At 41.7% G+C, this 21,100-nt stretch overlaps 2 protein-coding genes across 3 annotated transcripts in view; one reads left to right on the forward strand and one right to left on the reverse strand.

Moving 5' to 3' along the window:
• Positions 1-21,100, forward strand: part of TTC4 (tetratricopeptide repeat domain 4) — a 25,482-nt gene continuing 4,382 nt past the window's right edge. Inside the window, exons 1-8 of the mRNA XM_045802252.2 lie at positions 1-191; positions 792-909; positions 1,661-1,822; positions 5,285-5,362; positions 6,823-6,947; positions 17,690-17,776; positions 19,562-19,779; positions 20,412-20,493. Of these exons, the coding sequence (XP_045658208.2) occupies positions 81-191; positions 792-909; positions 1,661-1,822; positions 5,285-5,362; positions 6,823-6,947; positions 17,690-17,776; positions 19,562-19,779; positions 20,412-20,493 (981 nt within the window). The 5' untranslated portion in view covers positions 1-80. The remainder of the gene's footprint in view (positions 192-791; positions 910-1,660; positions 1,823-5,284; positions 5,363-6,822; positions 6,948-17,689; positions 17,777-19,561; positions 19,780-20,411; positions 20,494-21,100) is intronic.
• PARS2 (prolyl-tRNA synthetase 2, mitochondrial) overlaps positions 19,696-21,100 on the reverse strand; it is an 18,073-nt gene continuing 16,668 nt past the window's right edge. For both annotated transcript variants that reach the window (XR_015726244.1, XM_087865910.1), the window contains one exon: positions 19,696-19,830. The gene's annotated coding sequence lies outside the window, so the exon portion shown is untranslated. The remainder of the gene's footprint in view (positions 19,831-21,100) is intronic.

Raw genomic sequence — 21,100 nt, forward strand, 5'->3', positions numbered from 1 at the left:
AGGGAAAGGCACCCGCGCTGCCGGAAGTGGGCGCGCAATTCTCGCCGCCGGGACCGTGGCGGGAGACCTGAGTCGTCGCTATGGAGCTACCTGAGGTGGACGTCGCCGGCGACGATGCCATGGACTCGTTCCTGGAAAAGTTCCAGAGCCAGCCTTACCGTGGCGGCTTCCACGAGGACCAGTGGGAGGAGGTGGGCGGCCCGGGCCCCGCACGTGTGTGGGGGTTGTCGTCCCGACCCCCGGGCCTGGCGGGCAGGCGCCTCCCGCACCCCCGGCCCTCGCCGGCCGATGGGTGGTTTCAGCTTGGGAGTGTTAGGAAATCGGCCTCGGGGTTTTGAGGGCTGTCTTCAGCTGCCACTTCATTTTAGGCGTCCGGGTTTTGGGAGTCCGACAGACCTGTGACTCCACCACTTGCTGGCTCAGTTACTTAACTTCTCTGAGCCCGTGTCCTCATTTGTAAAATTTCCTTAAGTATAGCTACAGTCTCGTAGGATTGCGGCAAAATTGAAGGGATATGGTGGGTAAAGTGCCGGGAACATAAGAGCGCTCAGTTAATGGTGATTCCCACCGCCCTTGTAAGATTGTGAGCACAGGAAGAATCGTTAGCGATCCTTACTTACCCTGCGCTCTCATCTTACACGTGGGAAACTGAGGCCTGGATAGGGAGAGAGATGGCTAATCATGACTTGCAAATCATGATGAGTAAGAAAACTTTGATACAGAGATATGGAATTGGATCTACCCTGTGGAAAATCTTACTCCTATAGTTCATTCTTTCTCTACATCTCCAGGAATTTGAAAAGGTCCCCCTATTTATGAAGAAAGCGCCATCTGAAATTGATCCCAACGAGAATCCTGACTTGGCTTGCCTCCAGTCAATTATTTTTGACGAAGAGCGATCTCCAGAAGGTATCTTACATGAGTCTAATGTTTGTTCTGTGTCTCCATTGAATTGAGGTAAAGAGCGAGTCAGACAGATTCTGATAACAAGAAGTAGTTAGCCTGGGCTAACTCGTCACTATTTATTTCACATATACTCAAAAGTACCTCCTAAATGCTAGGCTTTGGGCATAAAGGGATGAATAAGATTGCCCTCAAAGGTCTCATGCGCCAGTGGATAGCCACATTGTCCTGTGTGTATGTGATAAGTGCCAACATGCAGCTAAGTACTAGGTGCTGCGGGAACACAGAAGAGGGGGAGGTAGGAGTGGGCTCACAATGCATTGGAAATCTGAAGTGATTCTTAACAATTTTGTAGGCTCTTACTAAGATGACGAGAGAGGAATTTGCATTCTAGGGAATAAAATATAAGCAAAAACAGAAGTATAATTTCCCTCCATTTCTTCAGTAATTAAAAAAAAAGTCCTTCAAGAGGTAGGATAAGGATACCTTTTTCTTTATTCACCTTTTTTTTTTTTTTTGGTAAGCATCTAATAATCTACCTTGTAAGATAATTGGAATTGATTGTAGCAGTTAAGTACACATGACTTTGCTTCTCCATGTTTATACCCAGTTTTATAGGACTAATTTTTTATTTTTCTTTATTGGTTTCTTTTATTTGGTTTATCATATGTAACATTATTGTATGATTTAGAATCTATTTTTAATGAGCCTTTAAAAAAATAGGAAATAGTGATTATTTTTTTTCTCTTCTTTGCAGAACAGGCCAAGACCTATAAGGATGAGGGGAATGATTACTTTAAAGAAAAAGACTATAAAAAAGCTGTGATTTCGTACACTGAAGGATTAAAGAAGAAATGCACAGACCCTGATTTGAATGCTGTCCTTTATACCAACCGGGCAGCAGCACAGTACTATCTAGGTAATTTATTTTGTTATTTAGTGCTTTCTAAACAGTCAACTTATGGTAAAAGCCATTTTGATGGCTAGTGCAGAGTTTGAGAGTGTCAGAGAAAGAGGTGCTTATCCCAGAAAGCTAGGCTAGTTTACTCTAATTGAACACTGATCTTCCAGGTAGACCGGGTGAAAAGAGAAACCAGATCGACTGTGTAATTCTTACTATCTGAACCAAATGAGTGACATACCTTAATACATGAGTTGGTATGATCTGAGATTTTTTTTTTTAAGCCCAAATGTTTCTGTCTCAAAAATAATGTGTTTTTGTTTTTTATTTTTGGCCTTTTACCCTCTTCTGAAGGATGCTAGAAGGATCAAGCAAAGAGATTTTTGTGTGAGAGAAACTATCTTAAAGGGAGAATTTTTCAAAGAGTATTCTGTGGCACCTGAAGTTTTGTAAACCCCCTTTTCAGGTAACACTGAGTAACATGCGGGACCATTCTGCAGACGTGACTTTGGGAAACATTCATTATTGGGTAGCATTATTGCTGGTGACTAGTCTTGGTTATGTTAGGCCCATGTTTCTCATCACAGAGTTTAAAGAGACCGGGGCCTCTGAGGGGCTGGTAAAAGAATAAGCCTTGTGGTCTAGCTGGGATAAGTCTGCTGAGACCCATCACCATTTGAGCAGAGTTTCTCCCCAACCATAGTCTGCTCCAACTGTTGTCTCCTTTAGCATGTTTCATTATAAAATTCTAAATAGTAACAGTGGTATAGAACTTTAGAGATTATTTGGGCCAAACAACCCCCTCATTTTACATAGGCCCAGAGAGGGACCCTCTGATTAGTGCGAGAACCTGGACTAGAGACCCATTCTTCTAACTTCTGGAGGAATACATTTTCTTCATTAGCAGATGAACTCGAGTTCTTGTTCTGTGCTAGGCAGTGGTGTCGCGGAGATGAGTCAGATCTGGCCTTTCCCTGAAGGCGTTTCATTCATTTCCTTATTCAATCAGTAAATATATATAAAGCACTTACTGTGTGCTAGGCATTGAGCAACAGCTGCATAGTTCCTTTCTTTGGGGGAACTTAAAGACTGTCATGTATAGGGCTAATCAGACCAGAAGGAGCACCTTGTGAGAAGAAAACCATGTGCGTGATGCCAGAGGAGCAGCGGCATAGTCATCACAGCCATTCCTTAAATGAGATCTCGCTGGTACAGCTTACAGAGCACTTTCACACTTGTTATCCCTCTTGACCTCACAGCAACTATGTAAGTAGGTGAGGTTAACAGCTTTATCCCTAGTCAGCAGAGTACGCAACTGTAGTAAAGTACAGTAAATTTAGTAAAATGAATTGTGTAAGGGTGCACGGTGCTAGGATTGGTATGCAGAATCAGGTTCGATTCCAAGTGCACTAAATGGAAGTGCACACTTCCCGCAGTACCTGGTGCTGTCAGTTCCTTAGTCCTGGGTACTTTAAGGTTCTGCAGTACAACTTGACAGCTTTGGGGCTTTCCCTCTGCTGGCTTGGAATTCAGTTTTCTTAGGCCTGATTAGTCATTTAACCATTGTCTGTTTTCGAGCTTTAAAATGTATTCTCTGGTCTTACTCTTCTTGTCTCTCTGGGTTTATGGCATTTTGGGGAGGAAGGGGGAGAGTAATGGAAGTTTAGTTAAATCCTTATGTTCAATCTACCACCCTTAACCAGAAGTCTTTGGATCTCTTTTATATACATTTTTTCCATAGTTAATATCATTGCTGTTCTTCCAATTTTGTATTCAGTTCTTTTCACTTAATTTTATAACATAAACAGTTTCACCTGTCATTAAAAATATTTGTGAATATGATTTTAATAGCTACATAAAATTACATCATTTAGACATACCAGTGTTTGTTTACACAGTTGGCTTTACTGTTCTGCTATTATTGAGTATATAGCTGCTTTTAGGTTTTTGTAAATAATGCAATAATGAACACAGTGATAAAGTTTTCCCACGAATTCTGATTATTCTTAAGGTTGAAGCCAGATTTGGCAAACTATGGCTCACAGGCCACATCTGGATCCCTGGCCTCCTGTGAGCTAAAAATGTCTTTTATATTTTTAAAGGATTGTAAAACAAGAATGTGTAACAGACCATATGTGGCTGGTAAAGCCTAAAATATTTACTATATGGCCCTTTACAGAAAAATTTTGCTGACCTCTGCACTAGATTTTTAGAAGTGAAAATAATAGGTAAATACCAAACTGTTAAGTAATATTTACAGTATAAACTAGAAAGTGAAAATCTACCTCATGCCCTTCTAATTTGGATAACAGTGTGTGTGATTGCACACTTTTTTTTTTTAATTTTATTTATTTAAGAGAGAATGAGTACAAGCAGGGGAAGGGGGAGAGGGAGAACTAGACTCCCCGCTGAGCAGGGAGCCCGACGTGGGTCTCCATCCCAGGACCCTGGGCAGAAGGTAGACACTTAACTGACTGAGCCACCCAGATGCCCCTACACACCTTTTTTTAAAAATGAATTTACAAATATATATTTGTGTGTACATATGTCTGTATATTTAGATTGGTTTGTTTTATAAAAAATATTGATATTTTACATATTGACATTATACACATAGAACGATCAGTTAAAACAATATAGCACAGGCATCCTATCATGCCTTTTATTTTTTATTTATTTATTTTTTAAAAGATTTTATTTATTTATTTGACAGAGAGAGGCAGCCAGCGAGAGAGGGAACACAAGCAGGGGAGTGGGAGAGGAAGAAGCAGGCTCACAGCGGAGCAGGGAGCCCGACCAGGGGCTCCATCCCAGGACCCCGGGATCACGCCCTGGGCCTAAGGCAGACGCTTAACGACTGAGCCACCCAGGCGCCCCCCTATCATGCCTTTTATGTGCAGATCTATCTTACCCTTTTTAATGGTTGCATAGTACTTAGTAGTGTGGATTTACCGTAGTTCATTTAATTATTACTACATTGAGGATATTTAGGGTATCACCAGTTGTTTCACAATTCACAAAACTCCTGCTGCAGTTGACATGGTTTTACATTTATCCTTGCATATTTGTCCAGGTATTTTTAGGGATAAGTTCTTAGGAAAATATTGTTGGGTCAGAATATATGTACAAGTGCATGCTAATTTGCTCTCTAATTTACCCTGAAGAGTGCCCTTTTCCCATGTCTTCACCCTTCCTGGATATTATGTTTTTAATTTTGTGTTAATTTTAATTTCTTCAGTCACTGGTGATGTTGAGCATCTTTTTGTGGGCTTACTAGCCATTTATAGTTATTCTGTGGGCTTCTAGTCTTACAAATATTTCTAAGACTTGATGAGCACAACTATATTTTTTTCTAAAAACTGTTGCTCTGATTTATATTTCTCCAAGACTATACAAGAATGTCTATGTCTCTACACATGAAATTTTGCAAATATTCTGATCTCAATCTTGTTTTCTCTTTTACTAAATGGTGCCTATTAGGCAATTTTCGTTCTGCTCTCAATGATGTGACAGCTGCCAGAAAGCTAAAACCCTGCCACCTCAAAGCAATAGTAAGAGGTGAGTATTGTAGAACTACAGTATGATAGTCCTTATGGAAAAGTTGGCACTTACTGCACCAAAAGTTGAGGCATTTTAAGCTTTGATATTAAGGTGCTAAGATACTAATGAAATCACCTTATTTTTGCAGCCTTAAGTTCCTGGTCCTTATTAATAGTAACATTCCATTTTTAAAAGCATTTCCCAGAGAATAATATAACCCTTTATATTTTAAGAATTTGTAGAGAAATTGAAACTCCTTATTTTAAATTAATAATAAAATTAATTAAAATAAAGCAGTTCCAAAAGCCACATTCTAATTTTTTCCCCAAATTATCTGATTGAAAGGCGAGATCTTCAAATGCCATGTTAATTAAAAGATAAGTTATGGGACCTTTGCTTATAACTCTGATGCTGAGATGTTCCCAGATTATATTTTCTTTTGTGGTCTGACCTTTCTGTGTAATAATAGTACTTATATTATTTTTATACTTTACCTTTTCTTTGAGAAGCTCAGAGGTGCTTTGTAAACTTTATTCATCATATGTTAATCTTCCTTATAGTCCCACGATCAGCTGCTGTATCATAAGTCAAATGCTTTACCAAAGCTATATATCTTTAGGTATGCATAGTTAGGGGTTGGTATAGGTAGATCCATGTTCCTCAGCTGTAGGGAAAGAAGGTACTGTTCAAAGATTGGCAAGTAAGGTCAGTGTAGTCCTGTGGAATTGGTACAAGCTGGAGTCTGTAAATCTTGAATTGTCAGTTTTACCTCAGCATGTGACCTTGGCAAGACACCACTCTGAGTGTCCGTTTGCTCATCTCTGGAAGATGAGATTGGATTCTGTTGACGTCTAAGCCCTTACAGTTCTGATATTTGGAAATTCTGAGGAAAGTCTAAAGAGGCTAACTGGAGAAAAACAAACATGGTGAGGGGGAGAAGCAGCTTAACCTGGAAGCCATTAGGAACAATTTTAGGAGAGACCCAAGGTCTTTGATCTAGCCACTGCTTTGATGAATGGCTGAGATCAATTCTGCTCGCTGTCTCTATTTAAATATCATCTGAAATGGACTTTATTCAGATTTGCAGATGAGGAACCTGAAGCTCAGTGATGCTCAGTGTTTTATCTAATGTCTAGTTGGTACACAATAGAGCCAGATCTCCAGCCCAGGTCTGTCTGACTCCAAACCCTGTGCTCTTTGCCATTCAGCTGTAGCCTTCCCTGCCTTAAAAGCCTTTAAAGCCAGGGAGGCTTACAGGAGTTCTAAGCTGAATGGGCCCTAGAGATCTTTCTGATCTAAGATACAAAAAATATTCTTCCTTGTCTGGGGAATGCAGTAGAAGGGGCTTTAATAATCTGTTTTCCCTTCAGAATGCTGGCTGGTAGCTGGTGGAGGTTGGGGACGGGGGTGGTTCCTGCATAAGGAGAGCTCTTTCCATGCATATTGTCCACGTATTCTAAGGGTTCTGGGTTCTACAGGTGCCTTATGCCATCTGGAACTGAAAAACTTTGCTGAGGCTGTGAACTGGTGTGATGAAGGGCTGCAGATAGATGCCAGAGAGAAGAAGCTTCTGGAAATGAGGGCTAAAGCAGACAAGCTGAAGGTTGGTGGCAAAATCATTAGCTAGTTGACATTTGTTACTTAGCATTAATTAATTAGTATTTCCTAGATTGTGTCTTTTGGGTCATTGTCAGCTTTTTCTTCTTTAAAAACAAAACCCAAAACTATTCCCACCTTTGGAACTCTGGAGGATACAGACAAATAAAGATAAATAAATAGTTATAATGTGACAGAGACAAGCAAGAATATATAGTACATATAGTAGTAGTGTCTAACTTTACCCTGGACAAGGGCAGGGCAGAGATGCCAATAGCAGAGAAGTTTTGCTAAAAGAGGTGATTTCTGCATCTGATCTCTTGGAAGACTGAGCAAGAGTTTACTCCCCTGGAGGGTGGGGGTGAGGAGTGGACAATATTCCAGACAGGAGAAAGCATAACCATTGGCAAGTCCTTGATATTTCTGAAACTAAATCCCTTCTTTGAGAATAGTGAACGTAATGTATGCCTCAAAGGTTTTTATGAGGATTAAATGAGAACGTGTGGGTGTGCGCGTGTGTGTTAGCACATTTCTTGACTTACAGCAAGGAGTTGATAAATTTGTGGCTATTGTGATTTGAATAAATAAGAAATGGCATAAGACTGCCATAATATAATCTGCACACTGTAAATCTCTTGAAAGAGAGGAGGGGAGATGACAGTTAAACATTTAAACAGGGGCGTCTGGGTCCTCAGTTGGTTAAGTGTCTGACTCTTGATTTCGGCTTGGATAGTGATCTCAGGGTCCTGGGATCCAGCCCTGTGTCGGGCTCCCCACTCAGCAGGGAGTCTGCTTGTCTCCTTCTCTGTCTGCTGCTGCTTGTGCATGCGGACGCTCTCTCTCTCAAATAAATAAATAAATCTTTAAAAAGAAAAAAAATCAACATTTAAACACACCCTTAAGCTTCTACAATATTGCGTAACTCCCAGCTTTAAGACATCTGAAGTTGCTGATGAAATGCACATAATAGCAGCAGTGATGATAAAACAATAACAGAATACCATCGCTACCAAAAATAATGTCCAGCATTTAGATGGCATATCCTGTGTGTATCTTCCAGGTGCTATTTAAAATTTTTTACTTTCATGAATTCATTTAAACCACATAACAGCCCTATAAGGTAGGAACTATTCTAATTGGCCTTTCAGTAGTGAGGCAGCTAAAGCACAGAGAGATCAGGAACCGCCTGAGTCATAGCTGTGGTGAGGCTGGGTGTCAGAATCAAGCAGTCTGGCTCTAGAATCCGTGTGCTTAGTCCCTGTGCAGTACTGCCTTACATGTCTATTCAGTACAAAGCCAGAACTAGACTTCAGATCTCCTGATTCCTGGTCTAGGTCTGTCTTCACTGCTTATACTATGGAAAGGGAATTTGCAGTGCAGTGGGAGCCTTCAGCTCTCCCTGCAAAGGGGCAGGTTTTAGTCAGAGGTCGTTCTGGTCATATGGTAGAAAAAGTAGATAATCTGTTAACTCACACGGCCTGGTAACAGAATTCTGAGCCCAGGTAACTGGGTGTGGGCCAGAATTTATAAAAGTGGTATGTATATACAGGAGACAGTATTTAGAGGGCTACTGCGGAAGGACATAGCAAGTTAATACACAGGAAAAGCCTTAGTGGACCTAAATGACAGCTTGCAGGTCCTGTAGCACAGGCACAGTTTTTTGTTATTGTTGTTTTGTTTGTTTTTGCAGATTTTTTTTTAAATTTAAATTCAGTTAATTAGCATATAATGTATTATTGGTTTCAGAAGTAGAGGTCAGTGATTCATCAGTCTTATGTGATACCCAGTGCTCATTATATCACATGCCCTCCTTAATGTCCATCACCCAGTTACCCCAACCCCTCACCCCCTCCCCTCCAGCAACCCTGTTTGTTTCCTATGATTAAGAATCTCTTATGGTTTGTCTCCCTCTCTGATTTTGTCTTGTTTTATTTTTTCCTCTCTTCCCTTATGATCCTCTGTTTTTTTCCTTAAATTCCACATGTGAGTGAAATCGTTTGATAATAGTCTTTCTCTGATTGACTTATTTCGCTTAGCATAATACCCTCTAGTTCCATCCACATTGCAAATGACAAGAGTTCATCTTTTTGATGGCTGAGTAGTATTCCATTGGGTATATACCACATCTTTTTCTTTCTTTTTAAAAAAGATTTATTTATTTATTCATCAGAGAGAGAGAGAGCGCGCATGCGCGAGAGCACAAGCAGGGGATGCTGCAGACAGAGGGAGAAGTAGGCTCCCTGCTGGTCAGGGAGCCTGGTGTAGGACTCGATCCCAGGATTCTGGGATCATGACCTGAGCTGAAGGCAGACACTTAACCGACTGAGCCACCCAAGTGTCCCCATATACCACATTGTCTTTATTCATTCATCTGTCGTTGGGTATCTGGGTTCTTTCTTTGGTTTGGCTATTGTGGATATTGCTGCTGTAAACGTAGGGGTACAGGTGCCCCTTCGGATCACTACATTTGTATCTTTGGGGTAAATACCCAGTAGTGCAATTGCTGGATCGTAGGGTAGCTCTATTTTCAACTTTCTGAGGAACCTCCATTCTGTTTTCCAAAGTGGCTGCACCAGCTTGCATTCCCACCAACAGTGTAAGAGGGTTCCCCTTTTTCCACATCCTCTCCAACATCTGTTGTTTCCTGACTTGTTACTTTTAGCCCTTCTGACTGGTGTGAGGTGGTATCTCATTGTGGTTTTGATTTATATTTCCCTGATACAGGCACACAGTTAAAGATTTCAGGGCCCAGAAGCCTGACACGGGGTATGGGTGACATTGCTTGCTGAGTGTCAGGTTTATTCTATATCTGAGTATAACCTGACTCAGGATTCCTACGTGCTTGGCTTGTGTAAGCAATGGACCTCATATAGCTATATTAAAGTCAGACGAAACAGCCATCAAGGCAATGAATATTACCAGAAATAAAGCATGGCTTTGTTGAATGATAAAAGGGTCAGCTTATCAAGAAGATTTAACAATTCTAAATATGTATGTATCTAAGAACTTCAAAATGTAAGAAGCAAAAAAATTGAGGGAGACAAATGTACAAATAGGTGTAGATGTCAGCGTCCTTCTCAGTAACTGATAGAACAAGTAGATAAATCAACAAGGAGAAATGATGTCAGCAAAAATGGCCAAATAAAGATCTAAAATTCTTTACTTCATGAAGTCTATGAAAAACTGGCAAAAATGGTCAGAGTCACTAACTTTTTTCAGAGCTCTGAAATGAGCCAAAAGCTTGCAGCAATCTGGGGAGTGTTTATTCAAGAAAAATGGCTGAACCTCTAAGCACAGCAAGCTTTGTGACATTTTAACTTGCCCTATTCCCATCTCCTACCCCTGGTACACAGTAGCCTTGAAAGAATCATGGTGAAAATGAGCAGCCCGGCAGCCACCAGAGGAGGCAAATATGATTAGAGCTCGTTCAGAGCCCCATTCCCAGAGAATTGCCATTATCGGACCATCTGGGTGGTCTCCTAGAAGACCCCACTCACAAGACAGATTTTATTCGACTCATGTTGGAGCTATCCCAGTATGAAGAGCTTTTTTGCAGGGGCTGGGAATGAGGGATGTGTCAAAAACAATTAGAAGCAGTTATTTAAGATTGCAGTTGTCTGAGAGAGTGGATGGCAGGGCAAACAGTAGGCTTACCAGAATAATTAAAAGGAAAAGCTGGCGATTCTTCAGGGGCTTTGAAAAGCTCTAACATATTCCTGGAGATCTACAAGGTCACATGTGTGTCCGGGCTATGCATGTGCTCAGGATCTAAGAAGGCCCTAAGCGCTGACCTCTGGCTGACTCGGAGGCTCTGTGAAAGCAGTAAGGGAAGGCTGAGGCTGAATTGTAAACTGGGTGAGTGCTGAAGGTGTGCCACAGTGTGCACAAGGGAGCCCTCAGCAAAGAGCGGGAGACTTTGGCTTTAGGCATTCAGGGAAATCTGTCCAATCATTAGCTGACCACTAAGCTGTTTAAGGACTTCAGTGATCATATAAAACCAAATACAGGCTTTACAGAACTAGTTCAGGAAAGTAACTAAACAATAACAACAGCGATATCAAACACTGGAGAGGAAAGAGAGAGAATTCAATTTCCAAAGTTGCCACATTGTATTATTTTAAATGTCTGTTTTTCAGTACAAAATTACAAGACATGCAAAGAAATAAAGTATGGCCCATACAGAGGGAAAAAAATCAATAGAAAATGTCCCTGAGAAAGCCCAGACATGAGACTACAAGACAAAGACTTTAAACCAGACTTTGAAATATGTTCCAGGAAGAAAGAAAGCAATGTCTAAAGAACTAAAAAAAATATGAGAACAATGTCTTACCAAATAAAGACTATCAATAAATTGTGAAAAAGAATCAAATAGAAATTCTGTAGTTGATGGGGCACCTGGGTGGCTTAGTCATTAAGCGTCTGCCTTCAGCTCAGGGCGTGATCCCCGCATTCTGGGATCGAGCCCTGCATCAGGCTCCTCCACTGGGCACCTGCTTCTTCCTCTCCCACTCCCCCTGCCTGTGTTCCCTCTCTTGCTGGCTGTCTCTATCTCTGTTAAATAAATAAAATCTTAAAAAAAAAAAAAAGGAAATTCTGTAGTTGAAAAGTATAGTAATTGGGAAGTTCACGTAAGGGCTCAAGAGCAGAACTGTGAAGATAGATCAATTGTGATTACCCAGTGTGAGGAACAGAAAGAAGAATAAAGAAACATTAAGAGAGGGGTGTCTGCATGGCTCAGTCAGTTGGGCATCTGGCTTTTGATTTCTTTCTTTCTTTTTTTTTTTTTTAAAGAATGATTTCTCTCTCCTCACGGCCCTTTTCATTATCTCTTTTTTTTTTTCTTTTAAGATTTTATTTATTTATTTGACAGAGAGGCATCGAGAGAGGGAACACAAGCAGGGGGAGAGGGAGAAGCAGGCTTCCTGCTGAGCAGGGAGCCCGATGCGGGGCTTGATCCCAGAACACTGGGATCATGACCTGAGCCGAAGGCAGACGTCTAACAACTGAGCCACCCAGGCGCCCCCTGACTCTTGATTTCTAGGTCAGGTTATGATCTCAGGGTCGTGGGATTGACCCATGTCAGGCTCTGCAGTCAGAGGGGAGTCTGCTTGAGATTCTCTTCCTCTCTCTCTCTGTCTGCCCCTCCCCCCACACCCATCTTCTCTCCCTCTCTTTAAAATAAATAAATCTTAAAAAAAAAAAAAAAAGAAACATGAAGAGAGACTGAGGAACCTGTGGGGTGCCATGTCTATATCATCATAGACATGGGAGTCCCAGGAGAGGAGAAAGAAAAGGGACAATAGAATATATGAAGAGATAATAGCTGAAAACTTCCCAGATTTGATAAAATAGTAATCTACCCTTCCAAGAAACTTAACAAACTCCATGTAGGATATACTTGAAGAAATCTACACCCAGAGACATCATAAACTTGAAATTCAAACATGAGAATGTTAAAAGCATCAAGAGAGAAGAGACTCTTCACATACAAGAGATCCTCAATAACATAGCTGAGGGGCACCTGGGTGGCTCAGTTTGTTGAGCATCCAACTCTTGATTTTGGCTTAGGACATCTCAGGGCTGTGAGATCAAGCCCTGTGCCAGGCTCTGTGTTGGGCCTGGAGCCTGCCTAAGATTCTCTCTGGCCCTCTCCCTCTGTTCCCCACCGCCCCCCCCCCAAAGTAACAGCTGATTTCTCATCAGAAGCCATGGGAGCCAAAGGGCCATGGGTTGACATTCAGAGTGCTGAAAGAAAGACTGTCAGCTAAGAAATCTATGTCCAGCAAACCTATCTTTCAAAAATGGAGAGGAAGGGGCGCCTGGGTGGCACAGCAGTTAAAGCGTCTGCCTTCGGCTCAGGGCGTGATCCCGGCATTCCGGGATCGAGCCCCACATCGGGCTCCTCCGCTATGAGCCTGCTTCTTCCTCTCCCACTCCCCCTGCTTGTGTTCCCTCTCTCGCTGGCTGTCTCTATCTCTGTCAAATAAATAAATAAAATCTTTAAAAAAAAAAATGGAGAGGAAAAGTAAAACTCTATAGGTGCAAATGATACAATCTTGTATATAGAAAATCCTAAGGAATCCACTACAAAACTACTAGAACTAATAGATTAGTAAGTTGGTATGATACATTAATAGACAAAACCCAATTGTATTCTGTAGACTTGTGAACATTCCAAATATGAAAACAATTCCATTTACAATAGCATCAAAAAGAATAACATATTTAGGAATAAATTTAACAGAAATAGCATAAAATTTATAATCTGAAAATACAAAACATTGTTTAAAGAAATTAAATCTAAAAAAATGGGAAGACATTCATGGATCAGATCTTGATATTGTTAAGATGACAGTGCCCCCAAATTGGTGTACAGATTCAACTCTGTCTGCATCAAATTTCCAGTTGGCCGCTTTGCAGAATATTGACCAGCTGATTCTAATATTCATACGTAAAGTCAAGGGACCCAGAATAGCCAAAACAATCCTTTAAAAAAGAAAAAAAAAGAAGACTCACACTTCCCAATTTCAAATCTTACTACAAAGCTATAGTAATCAAGATACTGTGGTACTGGCAGAAGGGGATAGACTTACAGATCAGTGTAATAGAATTGAGAGCTCAGAAATAAACCCTCATATTTATAGGCAGTTGCTTTTCAACAAGGGTACCTAGACCATTCAGTGGGGAAGAAACAGTCTTTCCTATATCCGCATGAAAAGAATGAATTTGGACCCAACCCTACCTCATACTATAAGCAAAATGGATCAAAGACCTAAATGGAAGAGCAGAGCTATAAAACTCTTCAAAGAAAATGTTGGCATTAATCTTCATGACCTTGGATTAGGCAGTGGTTTCTTAGATATGACACAAAAAGCACAAGAAACAAAAAAGATAAACGACTTCATCAAAAGTAAAAACTTGTGCTTCAAAGGTTACCACTGAGAAAGTGAAAAGACAACCCACGGGATGGGAGAGTATTTATAAATCATGTATCTGTTAAGGGACCTTTATCTAGAATGTATAAAGAACTCTTAACATCCTAATAATTAAAAGACAACGCCATTTTTTAGATGGGCAAAGGATGTGAACAGACGTTTCTCCAAAGAGGATAGATAAATGGCCAAAAAAGCACATGAAAGATGCTTAACATTCTTAGTCATTAGGGAAATGTAAATCAAAACCACAGTGAGATACTGTGTCACACTAGGATGGTTATAATTTTTTTAAAGGAAAATAACAAATGTTGAGAAGGATGTGGAGAGACGGAAACCTTCACGTGTTGCTGGTGAGAACGTAAAATGACAGCCACTATAGAGAACAGTTTGACAGCGATACCTGGGTAGCTCAGTCAGCTAAGCATCTGCCTTCCGCTCAGGTCATGATCCCAGGGGCCTGGGATTGAGACCCACATCAGGCTCCCTGCTCAGCAGGGAGTCTGCTTCTCCCTCTGCCCCTCCCCCTGCTCGTGCTCCCTCCCTCTCTCTCAATAAATAAATAAAATCTAAAAAAAAAAAAGAAAACATTTTGACAGTTCCTCAAAAAATTAACCACAGAATTAACATATGAACCAGCACCTCCACTCCTAGGTATATACCCAAAGAAATTGAAACAAGTAGTAAAATAAATACTTGTAGATGAGTGTTCATAGCAACACTGTTCATAACGGTCGAAAAGTAGAAAGCGATCTCAATGTCCATTCGCTGATGATAAACAAAATGTGGTGTGTTCATACAGTGGAATATTATTCAGCCATAAAGGAGAATGAAGTATGATACCCACCGCAATGTAGATGAACCTCAAAAACACTGTTAAGTGAAAGAAACCAGATATATATGACTCTATACATATATCAAACATCCAAAATAGGCACATCTATAGAGACAAAGCAGATTAGTGGTTGCTGGGGATTGGGGGTGGGGGGAGTGTGGAGTGACTGTTTAATGGGCTTGGGGTTTCCTTTAAGGGTACTGAAAAGAGAACCAGGTAGAGGTGATGGTTGCATAGTACAGTGACTGTATAAAATGACAATGAATTGTATACTTTAAAATGGTTAATATCAGGGTACCTAAGTGGCTCAGTTGGTTAAGTGTCTGCCTTCAGCTCAGGTCATGATCCCGGGGTCCTGGGATTGAGCCCTACACCAGGTTCTCTGCTCGGCAGGGAGCCTGCTTCTCCCTGTCTGCTTGCCACCCCCCCGCTTGTGCTCTCTCTCTGTCAAATAAATAAAATCTTTAAAAAAAAAATAAAATGGTTAATACGTCATGTGAATTTCACCTCAATTTTTCAAAAAATTAAGAAATACATATATAAGCCATAGAAGACAAGATTATTGGTAAAGATAAATTATTGGACAAAAGTATTATAGGAACTAGTCAAAACTTTAAATTTTTTTTTTTTTTATTCGACAGAGATAGAGACAGCCAGCGAGAGAGGGAACACAAGCAGGGGGAGTGGGAGAGGAAGAAGCAGGCTCATAGCGGAGGAGCCTGATGTGGGGCTCGATCCCATAACGCTGGGATCACACCCTGAGCTGAAGGCAGACCCTTAACCGCTGTGCCACCCAGGCGCCCCTAGTCAAAACTTTAAAAAAGACATCGTTAAGACTAAAAGGCAAGCCATGGAATTGGAGAAAATATTTGTAATGCATATATCTAACAAAAGATTTGTATCCAGAATATGTGAAGAAATATATTCACTATGAAAAAAATTTTAAATGTGGCAAAAGAAACGAACAGGCAGGCCACCTGGGTGACTAAGTCAGTTAAGCGTCTGACTCCTGATTCTGGTTCAGGTCATATCCCAGGGGTCTGGGATCAAGGCCCACATCGGGTTGTATGCTTAGTGTGGAGTCTGCTGTAGGATTCTCTTGCTCCCTCGGCTCCTCCCCTGCTTGTTTTTTCTCTCTCTCTCAAATAAATAATTTTTTTTTTTAAGATTTTATTTATTTATTTGACAGAGACACAGCCAGCGAGAGAGGGAACACAAGCAGGGAAGTGGGAGAGGAAGAAGCAGGCTCCCTGGGAGCCCGATGCGGGGCTCAATCCCAGGACCCTGGGACCACGCCCTGGGCTGAAGGCAGATGCTTAACGACTGAGCCACCCAGGCGCCCCTCAAATAAATAAATCTTTTTAAAAAATGAATAGGCACTTCTCAAAAGATGATTTTCAATAAGCACATGAAAATATGCACAGTATCATTAGTCATTAGGGAAAGGCAATTTAAACCTCAGTGGGATTCCATTTCTTAAGACTGACGGTACCAAATGTCGGTGAAGGGTGGAGCAACTGAAATTCTGCCGCACTGCTAGTGGGATATATAACGGTACGTATGATGGAAATCAGTTTGGCAGTTTCACACACCTATCCTGTGACCCAGCAATTTCACTCTGAGGTGTTGACCAAGAGAAATGAAAACATAATCTATAAATTATACCTCAACAAAGTTGTTTTGTTTTTGTTTTTTTAAAGGGCAGCAGACTTCACAATTCAGGGCTCCTCTGACCTGGTGGTCATTCTACTTTATGTGACTGCCAAGACCCCAAACTTCATGAGACTTCATAAGCTACATCACTCACATGTGTCATGTAGATCAGAGTAAAAACAGCAGGGGACAGAGTCTGCAGTGTCATTTATCATTCTCTAATGTGGACCGTGGTTGAATGTAGCTCAACTGTGAACGCAGAATTGGACATAGTTTAGTGGTATCCGTGGGGTGGAGTACTCTGGGTGATGTCATCAAACTTCCTAACAGCAGAAAGGAGTTTGCAGCTCTATTGGCAGACTGGATTGGAGAAGGAATGGACAAGAGTTATCAGCCATTGTCTCCTGGAAGGATAGACTTTGTTCACGAGAAATAAAAGATCTGTGTTAGCCTCTTTGGGGCTTTTGTGGGGAGGATGAGGGATGCCTGGTACTATATTTCAGATCAGAGGTCAGCAGACTGACCCCCAGGCCAAATCCAGCCTGTGGCCTGTTTTTATACATTTTGTGAACTGAAGATGTTTTTCCCATTTTTAAAGAGTTATAAACAACTAACAAAAGTAGATAATATATGACAGAGAGCATACATGGTCTGCAAAGCCTAAAATACTAATCTCTGGCCCTTTACAGAAAGTTTGCTGACCTCTGTTAATCTACGATCCTGAGGATAAGAGCAGAATCAGCTGGTTTGGGGCAGATTTGCAGGAAAAGGAAATCTAAATTATATTTCCGCCAGATTAAGTAGACTGATGATGGTTTTCTCTCATGGATTATAATTGGGTGGAAAGGGCAGAGCCTCTGATAAGTTCTTGCCCTGGGTTTTTCTAGTATTTCCTATACTCCGGCCATCCCAGAGAAGTTGAAGTACCCCGTAGACCTTGATGTCAGTCCCTCTACCTAGAATGCCCTTTTGTCCTCCATCTGGTGGAATGTTCCATGTCCATCTAAACCCTGTGGGGGCACAGTCCATCAGTCCTCTCTATTTCATAGCACTGGATTCACATCACCAGGGTTACACATAACAGACATTTCATTGTTTGTCCCCCTCAGCAGACTGTGAGCTCCATGGGTTTGAGAACTGTACATTTTTAAATTTCTGCTGCCACCAGTCCTGTGCTCTTAAAGTGTTAATTGAACTGAATCAGGCTGCTGGTATTGCTTGACGCAGGAGCCTGGGTTGGACAGATACTGGAGATAGTAAGAAGCAGGCTGGGGTGACAGAAGATGAAACAAACTCCGTAGAGCTGATGGGTCTGAATTTCATTTTTAGAGAACTGAGCAGAGGGATATCAGGAAAGCAAAGTTGAAAGAAAAGAAGGAGCAGAATCGGAACGAGGCTTTACTCCAGGCCATTAAGGTGAGTTCTCAAACCTCAGGCCCATATAGTCTTGCTAATCCTCCAGCTTGATGGGAACCTGTCTTGGGATGCTTTACCTGAATGAATTTGTTCATTTTCTCTTTGCTTTGGTGAAGCAGTATGCTGAAGGGGCTCTGGCGTCAGACCCCCTGAGTTCAGTCGGCTTCCCTGCTTGTGTACATATGTTGATCTCGGGTAAGCTACACTGGATAGTTGCTATGGGTTAAGCATTATTTAATCTTCATAGTAGCCTTCTGAGGTAGATCTCCTAGCTCCTGATCTGCTGGATGGTGATGTGGTCTCAGGGAGGTGAAGAAACCTCACACAGCTAATGTGTATCAGAGCCAGGTCCTTGCTCTTAGCCACTGCATCCTGGAAAAAATCTGAATTTTTAGGATGTTGCTTCTTTAACAACAACAACAAATTTGACCCTGTCCTTTCTTCCCTGCATATAAATGGATGTAGTCTGAGCCAAATCTTGTTTTTACCTGGATACTGAATACCCAGCAAGTCACCTGTGGAGCTTTGGCTTGCTTGGTTTTCACAAGGGAGATGACACCACCATGAGATTGTGGAGTAGGCTCTTGGTTTCATTCTTTGTTGAATTAAATTATGCACCATTCAAGTTACTCATTGACTTCGAGAACTTCACACTACTAAGATGCACTCCACTAGTCCCTCCCATAACAAGCAGTCTGTTAACTCTTGTTAACAGATTAAGCAGGATGGAATACTCCAGGTTCTCTGGCTCATCCTCATTCACAGTGAGATATTTGGTCATTTTCTGAAATGTAGAATATTGGAATGCCCATTCGCATACAGACCTGATTTTGGCTCTCTCCTTCAGTTTGACCATGCATCTCAAGCTTCAGTGTGCGTAAGGATTACTGTAACAGCCGTACACACGGAACCCTATTTTACTGACGGTTTAAAGCAGGAGTCAGCGGATCTGTAGCCAGTGGATCACAGCCCTTATGGCTCTTTTCACACTGTGGTGGCAGAGTCAAGTAGTTAATTTCAGCAGAGACCATTTGGCTCACAAAGCCTAAAATATTTCTGTCTGAACCTTTAAGGAAAAGTTTGCCAACCCCTGATGGTAGGAGGTATCAACAGTAATTTTGATTGCATGTAACTTTCCCCTCGGGTGCTAGCCTCCACACACATACATAAAGAGACAACTCTTATATTCAGACCTTTGATTTATCTTTATTTCCATGAGGCAGTCAAGATTAGGTCATTGTGCATTATTATTATTTTTAGTATTCCATGTCCTAGCTAAACCAACACACTTGCCATTTTCGTATATGCTACACTTTTGATCTTTTCTGTGCCTTTGCATATGCTGTTCCTTGGGGGTGGAATGCCTTTCCATCCTCCCCCCACCCCTCCAACTTCTTTGCCTTTCATAGTCATTGCTCAGGGCCCAGCATTCCCCAGTCATCTCCAGCCCCCAGGCTGAATTAATTATCAATGGTCTGTACTTCTGCAACTCCACTTCTTACCTTATGTTGTACTTATTTCCATAGCTGTTTGCCCACTAGACCATGAGCAGGGTCTTGAGGGCAGGAACCGTGTCTAGCTTGTCTCTGTGACACAGGGTCCAGCATGTGGTAGAATCCTGATGAAGGTGAGTTATCCCTGCTGTGCTCAGCCTTAGGGGTAATGAAGATGAATTGTGGAGAGCTGGCCTCAGGGAGCTCACAGTATGATGGTTTCCCTGCTATTGAAATGGGCTTGCCTTCTTCCACACAATAAGGTTTGTGTGTATTTCTGTTTTTAATCCAGGCTAGGAACATCAGGCTAGTCTCTGAAGCTGCTGGTCAGGATGAAGATTCAGACTCAGAAGGTCCAGGTGAGCTTTTCCTGGATGGGCTCAGCTCGGAGAACCCCTATGGAGCCAGGCTGACTGCAGATGAGCAGGGCAGGTTAAGCTGGCCCGTGCTCTTTCTGTACCCAGAGCACGCCCAGTCGGACTTCATCGCTGCTTTTCACGAGGACTCCAGGTACTTACTTGCCCAAGAGCCCTCTGTTCTTGCTGGCATGCTCTTTCCTTGCTGTCTCGGCAGAGGGACAAGTGGATTTTTGGTTGAGGAGGGAAGAGAATACAGGGTTAACAGTTGGTTTGGCATAATCTCTCTATCCTGGGGCTGATTTCTCCCTTTACTAACCATAACTAGCTTTGCAATGACAGACACAAGTCTCACCATCATTCTAACTGGGCTAGTAAGTCGAGCACCACAGTATCGTCCGTCAAGCACTGACACATATCTCTGGTGAGATATGAAGTCATTCTAGGTGGTATAGGCATAGTAATTGAAGTGTGTATTTATTGGAAAAAATACAACTAGCAATTTTGACATGTGATTTCATAGGGTTAGTGCTTAGAATGTGGCTAAATGTAAGGAATGTTAAGCCTGAGTCAGTTTAAAGAAAATCACTATGTCGTAACAGGACAAGTAATACACATACATACACATTTTAGCTTAAGTCAGATGGTTTTGGCTCAAAATAGCTTAGGCCTGCATTTCATGTTTTGTACATTTTTGATAGCTCTCTGAATGGGTGTCCAGGGACTGTGAGGTAGAAAATAGATCATGAGTTATTGATACCCAGAAAGTACATGTTACATCCTTAGGCTTATTGATCATCTAATGGTGATGTTTGGTGAAACGCCTTCTTGGGACTTAGAGCGGAAATACTGCCCTGATAATTTAGAGGTAAGAGATGTGTTACCTTGTTCCTCGATGGGATATTTTTTGTGGTGGAGGGTGTGCGGGGGGTGAATAGGGCAAATTTTTAATGCCTTAAAAAAAAAATTGTGTCAGGACCTGTGGGTGGCTTAGTGGGTTAAGTGTCTGCCTTTGGCTCAGGTCATGATCCCAGGGTCCTGGGATGGAGCCCCATATTGGGCTTCCTGCTTGGTGGGGAGCCTGCTTCTCCATCTCCCTCTCCCACTCCCCCTGCTTGTGCTTGCACTCTCTCTCTGTCAAATAAATAAACTCTTCAAAAAATAAAAAAAAATTTTTTTAAATATGTCAAATGACACAGATCATAAAATTTACTATTTGAGCCATTTTTAAGTGCCTGCTTCTGTGGCATTAAGTACATTCACACGGTTGTACAATCATTCCCACCATCCGTCTCCACTTCGTCATCCCAAACTGAAACTCTGCACCCGTGAAACAGTAACTCCAGTCTCCCCTCCCTCCAGCCCCTGGCAACCACCATTCTGCTGTCTCTGTGAATGCGACTACTCTAGGAACCTCATATAGGTGGAACCATACACTGTTTGTCCTTTTGTATCTGGTTTATTTCACTTAGCTT

This window comes from Ursus americanus, chromosome 12, assembly GCF_024610735.1.
Source record: "Ursus americanus isolate L20-20 chromosome 12, mUrsAme1.1.p, whole genome shotgun sequence".
NCBI classification, from domain to species: Eukaryota; Metazoa; Chordata; class Mammalia; order Carnivora; family Ursidae; genus Ursus; species Ursus americanus.